At 43.0% G+C, this 12,907-nt stretch overlaps 1 protein-coding gene across 16 annotated transcripts in view; it reads left to right on the top strand.

The window, feature by feature from the left end:
* rims2b (regulating synaptic membrane exocytosis 2b) overlaps positions 1-12,907 on the top strand; it is a 47,116-nt gene that overhangs the window by 7,489 nt on the left and 26,720 nt on the right. For 13 of the 16 annotated variants that reach the window (XM_051390587.1, XM_051390595.1, XM_051390590.1 and 10 more), the window contains exons 3-7: positions 1,865-2,075; positions 3,873-4,048; positions 5,282-5,462; positions 5,594-5,828; positions 5,943-6,224. In XM_051390587.1, the coding sequence (XP_051246547.1) occupies positions 1,865-2,075; positions 3,873-4,048; positions 5,282-5,462; positions 5,594-5,828; positions 5,943-6,224 (1,085 nt within the window). Of the gene's footprint in view, positions 1-969; positions 1,003-1,166; positions 1,269-1,864; positions 2,076-3,872; positions 4,049-4,761; positions 4,784-5,281; positions 5,463-5,593; positions 5,829-5,942; positions 6,225-12,370; positions 12,448-12,907 lie in introns of those variants that run through there. The other 3 variants (XM_051390602.1, XM_051390597.1, XM_051390601.1) reach the window with 3 other exon arrangements.

Raw genomic sequence — 12,907 nt, 5'->3', positions numbered from 1 at the left:
CTCAGTGCATCATGGGAAATCCTCCGATAGTCTAGGCCTATAGCAGCATAACTAAGGGATGGTTCAGGACTCACCTGATCCAGCCCTAACTATAAGCTTTATCAAAGAGGAATGTCTTAAGCCTACTCTTGAATGTGGAGAGGGTGTCTGCCTCCCGAACCACAACTGGAAGCTGGTTCCACAGGAGAGGAGCTTGGTAACTGAAGGCTCTGGCTCCTGTTCTACTTTTAGAGACTATAGGAACCACAAGTAGCCCAGCATTCAGAGAACGTAGTGTTCTAGTGGGGTAATAGGGTACTATGAGCTCTTTAAGATATGAAGGGGCCTGACCATGAAGAGCTTTATAGGTGAGGAGGAGGATTTTAAATTCAATTCTACATTTTACAGGGAGCCAATGCAGAGAAGCTAGTACAGGAGAGATGTGATCTCTTTTTCTAGTTTCTGTCAGTACTCGTGCTGCAGCGTTCTGAATTAGTCTCAGCTCCACCTCAGCTCCACCTCATCTCCATCTCAGCTCCATCTCAGCTCCACCTATTGCTGGCTGTTGCTGGCTGTTGCTGAGAATTGCTGGCTGTTGCCGGCTGTTCCTGACTGTTGCTGGCTGTTGCTGAGAATTGCTGGCTGTTGCCGGCTGTTCCTGACTGTTGCTGGCTGTTGCTGAGAATTGCTGGCGGTTGCCGGCTGTTGCTGACTGTTGCTGGCTGTTGCTGAGAATTGCTGGCTGTTGCCGGCTGTTCCTGACTGTTGCCGGCTGTTGCTGACGTTGAGCAGCAGGTTGTTTTCTGTTGATTTCCTCTTGATATGAAGGAGTCATATTCAGTCTGTCTGAGATTAAAGCGAGCATACAATGTGTTTATGTCATCGTCTTATTCATGGTTTTAATTATTTGATGCTGCTTTTATGTTTGTTTCTGTTCTGTAATTTATTTTCATCATCATCATCATCATCATCATCATCATATGTCTGCAGGGACCAGGAGGAAGTGAAACCTCCACCAGGCTCGTAAGTACCTCAGTCAGAACTAAATCTCCCAGAGTGCACCTGTCCTGGGCAAACCTACTTCCTGTTTCTCAAACTAGCAACCTCATTAAAGTACTTCCTGTTTCCCAAACTGGCCCATAGTGAATCCACTTCCTGTCAGCTGACTCTGTGTGTTACCTGGACAGGTGGAATCCATTGTCGGGGTTCACTCAGTTGGTCAATAATGTTGCAGCCAACATGTCTGAAGTTCTGCAGGTTAAAAGTCCGATTGACGAGGCGTCGCAGACGTGAGTAAGAAACTTGAGAAAAGACAAATATAATTAGTAAAGTCCTCTTCGTCAGGTCCAGGTCCTGGTCCGGGTCCAGGTCCTGGTCCAGGTCCGGGTCCATGTCCGGGTCCAGGTCCAGGTCCAAGTCCGGGTCCAGGTCCTGGTCCACCTCACCATGAACCTTGTTTTTGTTTGTTTTTATCACTGTTGGTCCTTTGAACCAGTGCTGTCACTTCACTGACTTTAACCAACAAACAGAACCACATTCACTGTCCGCCATTTTATCTGCGTGTCGGAACTCTGAATGTGTGGAGACATCACCGGAGGTCACATGGGCTGTCAGCTAACTCAACCCAACCTGATTTGACTGTCTTGGTGATGTCATCCTGCCAAGTGGGAAGAAAACAGAACAACTGGACACAAACAGAAGTTATCTAAGGACACTGTCCAGACCGTAGTCCCTATAAAGAGACAAGTGGACAAAGACAATCGGGACAGCAACATTGCAGCAGGAAGTTACTGCTGATGTCACACTCGTTACCACAAACAAGTTTCCTGCCACATGACCGTAACCTGAGTAACGCCTCCCTCTTTGACTTCTGACCTCTTCACAGGAAGTTACATCAGCAGTTTGAGATGTATAAGGACCAGGTGAAGAAGCTGGGGGAGGAGCCTCAGGTGGCTCAGACGGCGAAGGCGGAGTCTCCTACCTGCGGCGTCTGTCGCAAGACAAAGTTTGCTGACGGCTGCGGCCACGCCTGCTGTTACTGTCAGAGCCGCTTCTGTGCCCGTTGTGGGGGGCGTGTCTCTCTGAGAGCCAATAAGGTGGGTGGCTTTCAGTTATTTAATGATGATTTTACTGACTTTATTGATTATGGGGGAATTATTGGTGTTATAAGGCGATTGAGGAGCCGCTGATTGGCTGCTTTAGTTAGACACTTTATGTATTTTATTTTATTATTTGCACACAATAAATGTTTGTGTAACAATGGAATTTAAAGGAAATAGGCAGGAGAGGTTTGAAGCCTAAATGGCTCATTAATAGACCTCCACTTTATAAATATAATCATAAACTTTAAAAAGTGGGGTCTATAATTTCAGCAGCTGAATACAATATTAACAGAAGGTGGTCAAAAATAAAGATACTGTTGATACTGACTGTAGGGATGGAGGCAGATTGAGAGAGACTGCCTCCATCCAAGAGACGGCCCCCTGTATTTCACTGAATATTGATTATGGGAGTCCCACAATATGGAAAATAGAAGTCCTTCCACTGTTTTGTAGAATATAAGTGAACAGACAAGTTCAATCTGATGTTTCTGTTTATTTATGGGGAGTTTTCACTAGATGGGGCCACACGTTCACCAGCATTTCACTTTACAGACAAAAATCAGCCAATGAGGCAACAGAACTCATCTGATTACATCAATATATAATATTATATCAGGATCATTAATATATATATTTTATCAGGATCATCAATATATATATTAATTCAGGATCATTAATATGTATATCGAGGCAGACAACCACCCACCTAGAGCCGAAGGATCTGTTCTAGGTGTCTGCCTCTTAACAGGCAGTTTTTCCTTGCCGCTGTCTCCAAGGTCTTGCTCATGGAGGTACTGTTGGGGCTCTGTAAATAATGTTATAAGGAGTTCGGTCTAGACCTGCTCTATTTGAAAAGTGTCCTGAGATAACTTATGTTATGAATTGGATTGGAAAATTGAATTGAATTGAATTGAATTGAAATATCAGGATCATAAATATTTATTATATCAGAATCATCAATATATTATATTATATCAGGATCATCAATATATATCAGCATAATCAATATATACTATATCAGGATCATCAATATATATATTATATCAGGCTCATCAATATATAATATTATATCAGGCTCATCAATATATATTATATCAGGATTATTAATATATATATTATATCAGCATAATCAATATATAATATTATATCAGGCTCATCAATATATATTATATCAGGATTATTAATATATATATTATATCAGGATCATCAATATATATATTATATCAGGATCATTAATATATATATTATATCAGCATAATCAATATATAATATTATATCAGGCTCATCAATATATATTATTACAGGATCATCAATATATATGTCAGGATCATTAATATATATATTATATCAGCATAATCAATATATAGTATTATATCAGGATCATCAATATATATATTATATCAGGATCATTAATATATATATTATATCAGCATAATCAATATATAATATTATATCAGGATCATCAATACATATATTATATCAGGATCATCAATATATATTATATTATATAAGGATAATCAATATATTATATTATATCAGGATCTCAGGTTATTGTCAGATTATTGATCAGTAATATTAGTATTGATAATCAGATTATTGATCAGTAATATCTGTGTTGATAATCAGATTTTTGATCAGTAATATCAGTGTTGATAATCAGATTATTGATCAGTAATATCTGTGTTGATAATCAGATTTTCGATCAGTAATATCTGTGTTGATAATCAGATTATTGATCAGTAATGACTGTGTTGATAATCAGATTATTGATCAGTAATGACTGTGTTTCAGGTCATGTGGGTGTGTAACGTCTGCAGGAAGAAGCAGGAGATTCTGACCCGCTCGGGGGAGTTTTACTCCAACACCTTACTGCTGTCGGTCAACCATGGGGTTCCATACCTGCCAACGCAGGGGCTGTCGGGGCCCACAGAGCTCATAGAGCTTCTGAGCAATGGAGCAACTGAGTGGTCAGTAGAACCCGATAGAACGTTCTTACTGGGTTTATGTTCCAGAGCTTTGAGCCACATTGCATGGTCTTGATCAGCAGTTGTCATGGAAATGTGACATGAAAGGTTGTTGGTTGAAAGTTTCGTAAGTAAGTTGGAGTTTTATTTTCTGTGTGCCGTTCAGAGTCGACAGAAAGACTAGTTTTCTGCAGAGAAACAAACAATGGGTCCTGGTCCTGATGGTCCTGATGGTCCTGATGGTCCTGGTCCTGATGGCCAACCAGTTTTGTATCTGCTGAATCCTGTATGATTAAACCTCCTAAAGTCATTAAAGTCAGACTGTTAATTAGATTAAATTAGTTTTGTTTGTTGTTAATTACTGTCTGTCTGTGTGGAGTCCCCCCACCACCCCCCCACCCCCCCTCCACCACCCCCTGATGTAATCAGATTAACAGATTAATAATCCTGCAGCCAGAGAGGATTACTGCTAAATACAGCATCACGCTAACACACACAGGCTAACAATGCGTGCTAACGCATATACGCTAACAATACTGGCTAATACACACAGACCAACACAGGCTAACAGCACGCAGGATAACATATATGGGGGGGGCAGTGATGTCATGGAGGGGGAGGGGTTTGAGCCAGAGTGGGCGGAGTTTAGTTATGATCCAGATTCCAGTTATAAATCTGCTGTGTGTGTGTGTGTGTGTGTGTGTCGTTGTGAAGCTTCAAACAGCCGACAGACAAACTGTAAGAAACTCTTCATATTATATTAATAATTATATTATCAGTTTGTTTATTTATTGATTATCAGTTTGTTTATTCATTGATTATCAGTTTGCTTATTCATTGATAATCAGTTTGTTTATTCATTGATAATCAGTTTGTTTATTGTGGTGATGCTGCACAGGCTCATGTCTCTGAAGGAACATTTAGTCAACCTGAAACAAACTGTGATCAATAAATTAATGATGTATATCAAGTATATCAAGTCAACCTTACAGTGATATCAATAATCATAATAATGTAATGTGTTCTGCTAAAGTACTCTAAGTACAAGTTACTTTTTAATATTTTTAAGGGTGTGATTACTACAGTAATTATTAAAGTAACGATAACAGCTAACACACACAGGCTAACACACACAGTTACTAATGTGGAGCTGAAGGTTCTGTAGAACCAGGTTTCTGCCTTTAATGTGGACTCCTTCCTCTCCACTCTGATTGGTCCATTCTGTGTGATTGACAGGAAGCCCAGCCCCTCGGGGTCGTATTACGATGGTGGGGGAGGGAGGATGCCTCACTCACCCTCTGATCACGGTCTGGACCGCCGTGCTCGCTCACCACACGGTTGGCATGGTAACGGTGAGGAGGAGCTGCGGGGCAGAAGGCGACCAATCAGAGACGGACGAGGTCGCTGGCACTCACAGGTGAGTCTGATAGGACATTAATACATTTTTATTGTACTGCCTGTATTTTCATCAGAATGTTGTTCTGACTGCAGTCTGTAGGGGGCGCTAACTGGAGTTTACTCTGATCTTTGTGTCCTTTCCTGGTTCAGGACTACCCTCTGGACCAGGTTCAGGATGAGCGCGAGCGACAGCGGCGGCAGGAGGAGGAGTTTCAGGCTCGTTACCGTAGTGACCCGAACCTGGCTCGTTACCCAGTAAAGCCGCAGCCGAGCGAGGAGGCTATGAGGATGTTGGCTCAGGTTGGCAGGGTCCGCCACCAACGCCGCCACAGCGACGTCTCCCTGGCAACCGCTGAGCCCGACCAACTGACTCTGAGACATACAGGTACAAAGGGATTAGAACCACCAACCTGTTAGTGCCTTGCTTTATTACAGAGAATAGAACCATCAACCTGCCTTGCTTGAGGGCACTCAGTCTGACTTGCTGTTTTACTCTCAGCTGTCCGTCAGAATCGGGTTCAGGGATTGGTCGGATCTGGAGGTCAGAGGTCGTTCTCTGTGGACCAGGTAGTCAATCATGTCAGCCCCACGTCTCCGCGCCGCAGCCCGTTACCTCAGCAACACCTGGACCCAAGCTCCGCCCTCAAGAGGAAGCCAGCCTATGAGAGTGCAGCACAGAGGGCGCGGCGGATGACCAAGATGCATGTGATTGGTAGCTTCAGCAGCTCGGAGGAGGAGCTAGCGACCACACCTGACTACACCAGCTGTGACGAGCCCGACAGTGAGTTGTTACATGCTAATGTTAGCTACATGTCATAATAAATGAGAGAGTATGTAGAGGGATTAGGATAGGATGAGGTTAGCAGGGGAGGCTAATGTGATTCATTAAAGACAATGTTAAAGGTTCTGAAGGTTCTAAGTTCTAGAGTCTGTTTGAGAGGAAACAGGAAGAAAGTGACAGTGAGAGAGAGACACTGACTTTGTGTACTCTCTTTCTGACAGTAATTAGCTCAGTGTGATAATCTTCTTAAAGATAAACTGTGTGTTCCACACTGAACACCTCCTCTAGGACACAGCACAGGGTTCCTGCTAGAACACTGAAAACCAAACACACTCACAGCTCTGTTGGGTTCTGCTTTTACAGGGCTCATCTATGGTTCTGTAGGGTTCCATCTTTCATGTTCTGGATGGTTCTAATAGTGGTTTCTTTGCTCTTCCCTGGGGTGCTGTCACTGTTTTATTGGGTTCCACATCCACTTTATGTTTCTCTATTCTCTAGGGTTCTCCTTAAATTCTGTGGGTTTCTTCGGCTGTCACATCAAGCTCCACTACCATTCCAAAAGATTCAGCTCATGGTCTACATGGTTCTCAATCTCTCGTTGATAGGGTTCCTTCGATGTTCCCTCAGGTTCTCCTCTTCTCCTCTGCCCATAAGGTTCTCATACTGCCGTAGGGTTCCACTACAGATCAATAAAGTTCTGTTTCTGTTCTATGTGACTCTTCTGCATTGCAGGGTGCTTTTCAGGGTGCAGTTATGCTCTGTAGCATGGTTCTGTTCCTGAGTGTTCTGTCACTGTTGCTGAACATGTTGCAGTTGAATGTGTTGCAGTTGCTGAATGTGTTGCAGTTGAATGTGTTGCAGTTGCTGAACATGTTGCAGTTGAATGTGTTGCAGTTGAACATGTTGCAGTTGAATGTGTTGCAGTTGCTGAATGTGTTGCAGTTGAACATGTTGCAGTTGAATGTGTTGCAGTTGCTGAATGTGTTGGTTGAATGTGTTGCAGTTGAATGTGTTGCAGTTGCTGAATGTGTTGCAGTTGAACGTGTTGCAGTTGAATGTGTTGCAGTTGCTGAACGTGTTGCAGTTGCTGAACATGTTGCAGTTGAATGTGTTGCAGTTGCTGAACATGTTGCAGTTGAATGTGTTGCAGTTGCTGAATGTGTTGCAGTTGAACGTGTTGCAGTTGAATGTGTTGCAGTTGCTGAACGTGTTGCAGTTGCTGAACATGTTGCAGTTGAATGTGTTGCAGTTGCTGAACATGTTGCAGTTGAATGTGTTGCAGTTGCTGAATGTGTTGCAGTTGAATGTGTTGCAGTTGCTGAACATGTTGCAGTTGAATGTGGAATGGTTGCAGTTGCTGAACATGTTGCAGTTGAATGGGCTGTTTACATGCTATGTTGCTGTTTAATGAGAGGTATGTAGGGGTTGGTGGATGGGTTGCGGGGAGGCTAATGTGTTGCAGTTAAAGATGTTAAATTGAGTGGGAACTGACTTGTGTACCCTTCTGACAGTAGTTAGTCAGTGTGTAATTTCTTAAAGATAAACTGTGTGTTCACGCTGAACACCTCCTCTAGGCACAGACAGGGTCTGCTAGACTTGAATATGTTGCAGTTGAATGTGTTGCAGTTGAATGTGTTGCAGTTGCTGAAAGTTGAATGTGTTGCGTTGGTGTTGCAGTTGCTGAACATGTTGCAGTTGAATGTGTTGCAGTTGCTGAATGTGTTGCAGTTGAACGTGTTGCAGTTGAATGTGTTGCAGTTGCTGAATGTGTTGAGTTGCTGAACGTGTTGCAGTTGAATGTGTTGCAGTTGTGTTGCAGTTGAATGTGTTGCAGTTGCTGAATGTGTTGCAGTTGAATGTGTTGCAGTTGAATGTGTTGCAGTTGCTGAATGTGTTGCAGTTGAATGTGTTGCAGTTGAACATGTTGCAGTTGAATGTGTTGCAGTTGCTGAATGTGTTGCAGTTGAATGTGTTGCAGTTGTGAATGTGTTGCAGTTGCTGAACATGTTGCAGTTGAATGTGCTGAACGTGTTGCAGTTGAATGGGTTGCGAGATGTTGCAGTTGAATGTGTTGAGTTGTGAACGTGTTGCAGTTGAATGTGTTGAGTTGAATTTGGTTGAATGTGTTGATGTTGTGAATGTGTTGCAGTTGTGTGTTGCAGTTGAACGTGTTGCAGTTGAATGTGTTGCAGTTGAATGTTTTGTTGCAGTTGAATGTGTTGCAGTGTGAATGTGTTCAGTTAATGTGTTGAGTTGATGTTGATTGAAGTGTTAGTTTGAATGTGTTGCAGTTGAACGTGTTGCAGTTGAATGTGTTGCAGTGCTGAATGTGTTGCAGTTGAATGTTTTGTTGCAGTTGAATGTGTTGCAGTTCTGAATGTGTTGCAGTTGAATGTGTTGCAGTTGATTTGCAGTTGAACGTGTTGCAGTTGAATGTGTTGCAGTTGCTGAATGTTGCAGTTGAATGTGTTGCAGTTGAATGTGTTGAGTTGCTGAACATGTTGCAGTTGAATGTGTTGCAGTTGCTGTGTTGATTGTGTTGCAGTTGAATTGTGTTGCAGTTGAAGTGTTGCAGTGCTGAATGTGTTGCAGTTGAACGTGTTGCAGTTGAATGTGTTGCAGTTGCTGAATGTGTTAGTTGAATGTGTTGCAGTTGAACGTGTTGCAGTTGAATGTGTTGCAGTTGCTGAATGTGTTGCAGTTGAACATGTTGCAGTTGAATGTGTTGCAGTTGCTGAATGTGTTTCAGTTGAATGTGTTGAGTTGAACGTGTTGCAGTTGAATGTGTTGCAGTATGTTGCAGTTGAATGTGTTGCAGTTGAAATTTGTGAATGTGTTGCAGTTGAATGTGTTGCAGTTGATGTGAGTGCAGTGTGAACGTGTTGCAGTTGAATGTGTTGCAGTGTGAATGTGTTGCAGTTGAATGTGTTGCAGTTGAATGTGTTGCAGTTGAACGTGTTGCAGTTGAATGTGTTGCAGTTGAATGTGTTGCATGTTGATGTGTTGCAGTTGAATGTTTAGTTGTGAATGTGTTGCAGTTGCTGAATGTGTTGCAGTTGACATGTTAGTTGAATGTGTTGCAGTTGTGAATGTGTTAGTTGAATAGTGTTGCAGTTGAATGTGTTGCAGTTGCTGATGAATGTGTTGAGTTGTGAACATGTTGCAGTTGAATGTAGTTGTGAGTGTTGGTGATGTGTTGGTGAACATGTTGCAGTTGAATGTGTTGCAGTTGCTGAATGTGTTGCAGTTGAGTGTTGCAGTTGAATGTGTTGCAGTTGAATGTGTTGCAGTTGCTGAACGTGTTGCAGTTGCTGAACATGTTGCAGTTGAATGTGTTGCAGTTGCTGAATGTGTTGCAGTTGAACGTGTTGCAGTTGAATGTGTTGCAGTTGCTGAATGTGTTGCAGTTGAACATGTTGCAGTTGAACGTGTTGCAGTTGCTGAATGTGTTTCAGTTGAATGTGTTGCAGTTGAACGTGTTGCAGTTGAATGTGTTGCAGTTGCTGAATGTGTTGCAGTTGAACATGTTGCAGTTGAATGTGTTGCAGTTGCTGAATGTGTTTCAGTTGAATGTGTTGCAGTTGAATGTGTTGCAGTTGAACACGTTGCAGTTGAATGTGTTGCAGTTGCTGAATGTGTTGCAGTTGAACGTGTTGCAGTTGAATGTGTTGCAGTTGCTGAACGTGTTGCAGTTGCTGAACATGTTGCAGTTGAATGTGTTGCAGTTGCTGAATGTGTTGCAGTTGAACGTGTTGCAGTTGAATGTGTTGCAGTTGCTGAACATGTTGCAGTTGAATGTGTTGCAGTTGCTGAATGTGTTGCAGTTGAATGTGTTGCAGTTGCTGAACGTGTTGCAGTTGCTGAACATGTTGCAGTTGAATGTGTTGCAGTTGCTGAATGTGTTGCAGTTGAACGTGTTGCAGTTGAATGTGTTGCAGTTGCTGAATGTGTTGCAGTTGAACATGCTGCAGTTGAATGTGTTGCAGTTGCTGAATGTGTTTCAGTTGAATGTGTTGCAGTTGAACGTGTTGCAGTTGAATGTGTTGCAGTTGCTGAATGTGTTGCAGTTGAACATGTTGCAGTTGAATGTGTTGCAGTTGCTGAATGTGTTGCAGTTGAACGTGTTGCAGTTGAATGTGTTGCAGTTGCTGAATGTGTTGCAGTTGAATGTGTTGCAGTTGAATGTGTTGCAGTTGAACGTGTTGCAGTTGAATGTGTTGCAGTTGCTGAATGTGTTGCAGTTGAATGTGTTGCAGTTGCTGAACATGTTGCAGTTGAATGTGTTGCAGTTGCTGAATGTGTTGCAGTTGAACGTGTTGCAGTTGCTGAACGTGTTGCAGTTGCTGAAGTGTTCAGTTGAATGTGTTGCAGTTGCTGAAATTGTTGATTGTGTTGCAGTTGCTGAATGTGTTGTCGTTGAGCATGTTGCAGTTGCTGAACATGTTGCATTTGCTGAATGTGTTGCAGCTGCTGAACTTGTTGCAGTTGGTGAATGTGTTGCAGTTGAATGTGTTGCAGTTGCTGAATGTGTTGCAGTTGAACGTGTTGCAGTTGAAAGTGTTGCAGTTGCTGAATGTGTTGCAGATGAATGTGTTGCAGTTGCTGAACATGTTGCAGTTGAATGTGTTGCAGTTGAATGTGTTGCAGTTGCTGAATGTGTTGCAGTTGCTGAACGTGTTGCAGTTGAACGTGTTGCAGTTGCTGAATGTGTTGCAGTTGCTGAACGTGTTGCAGTTGAACGTGTTGCAGTTGCTGAATGTGTTGCAGTTGCTGAACGTGTTGTAGTTGAACGTGTTGCAGTTAAAAGTGTTGCAGTTGCTGAATGTGTTGCAGTTGAGCATGTTGCAGTTGAACGTGTTGCAGTTGAAAGTGTTGCAGTTGCTTAATGTGTTGCAGTTGCTGAACGTGTTGCAGTTGTTGAACATGTTGCAGTTGTTGAACATGCTGAAGTTGCTGGAGGTTGTCTCTCGGGAAGTCAGGCATCATGCTGACAAGTTAATCTGCTGGCTGCTTGTCATTGGGTCAGAAATCACCTGGTCAGAGATCATGAGCTCTGATTGGCTCAGAGGGTTCTTGGCTCCTCCTCTCAGGTCTGAAGGTTGACAGAGCAGCTCAGAGTCTCTGCTGCTGCCATCCTGAAAACACCCGGAGACTTACAAGTACCAGGGAAACATTTTACAGACCTTCAAACCTGACTGGCCCGGTGACCCCTGGAGGCTCCTGACAAACCAGTCTGATAATCAGATCCAGGTTAGAACAGGACTGCACCTTCTGCACTGAATCACTCCACTGTTCAATTGGATTAAATGAGGAGAGTGTGGATTACCCAGCCTGCCTCAGGAGTCACTGTGGAGGCAAGAATAGACACAGAGAATGCAGGAGGCACCGCAACTGTTTAACACAATGCATCACCGCAACTGCTGGATCCTCTGCCTGCAGGAGGTCTGGTGATTTCCTGGTAAACTCCTGGATTTCTTGGTTTTGCTGCATTTCGGCGCTCTCATCTGGGGGAAAGCTTGGAGGAGGAGGGGGACGGGATCAAGGCTGCAATGTTGTAAACGACTCAGCAACCCCCACCAGCATCCAGTGACCAACCAGATCACTGTTAGACCGCCAAACTAACTGTTTGCAGCTGAGGCTGACAACAGGACAATAACAGATTAACAGGGTAACAACAGGCTAATAACAGGGTAACAGGCTAATAACAGTGTAACAACAGGCTAATAACAGTGTAACAACAGGCTAATAACAGTGTAACAACAGGCTAATAACAGGGTAGCAACAGGCTTATAACTGGGTAACAACAGGCTAATAATGGGCTAACAACAACCTTATAATAGAGTAAAAACAGGCAATCAACAGAATAATAAGTAATAGGTTAACTGCCAGCAGGGTCTGCAGTAAGAAGAACGCTAACTCTCCACAAGCTTATAACAGGCTAACACTGTGCTAACATCAGGCTAACAGTGAGAGAGGAAGATGGTTTCAGTGTTTAGTTAATCTCATTACAGACAGGCATGAACTGCTCTGCAGCCTACAGGCAGAGCTCAGGGCAGCAAACACCCACAGAAACAGTGAGGAGGAGGAGAGAGCTGCAGGATCACCCCCTCCTCTTCATCTTCCTCCCTTTCCTCTGCTGAATTCTCCTCCTCCTCCTCCTCCTCCTCCTCCTCCTCCTTCTTCTTCTTCTTCATCTTCTTCATCATGGTGTTCAGACAGACCTGTGAGTACAACAGTGTGTGTGTGTGTGTGTGTGTGTGTGTGTGTGTGTTCAACAAACGACAACATGCAGAACAATGACAACCTTTCAGATCTTTTATTGTTTGTCCTAAAATATGTTTCTGCATTTCTACACAAAACTAAACTAACTAAAATCACAAAAAGAACAGATTTTATTTTGGGTTCTCTGGTTGTTCTTCCTGTCCAGGGTTCTGTGGTTGTTCTTCCTGTTCAGAGTTCTGCTGTTGTTCTTTCTGTCCTGGGTTCTCTGGTTGTTCTTCCTGTCCAGTTCTCTGGTTGTTTTTCCTGTTCTGGGTTATCTGATTGTTCTGTTGTTGTCGTTTTTTTTTTTTTTTTTTTTTTTTTTTTCAGCTGGTCGAGACAGACGCCCCCACTAGAGCCGGAGGATCTGTCTAGGTTTTGCTTTTAACAGGCAGTTTTCTGCCCTTGTGCAGTGCTTGCTC

The sequence above is a fragment of the Dicentrarchus labrax genome, unplaced genomic scaffold (genome assembly GCF_905237075.1).
Source record: "Dicentrarchus labrax unplaced genomic scaffold, dlabrax2021, whole genome shotgun sequence".
In the NCBI taxonomy this organism is placed as follows: domain Eukaryota; kingdom Metazoa; phylum Chordata; class Actinopteri; family Moronidae; genus Dicentrarchus; species Dicentrarchus labrax.
This window is presented reverse-complemented; position numbering and strand designations above follow the sequence as displayed.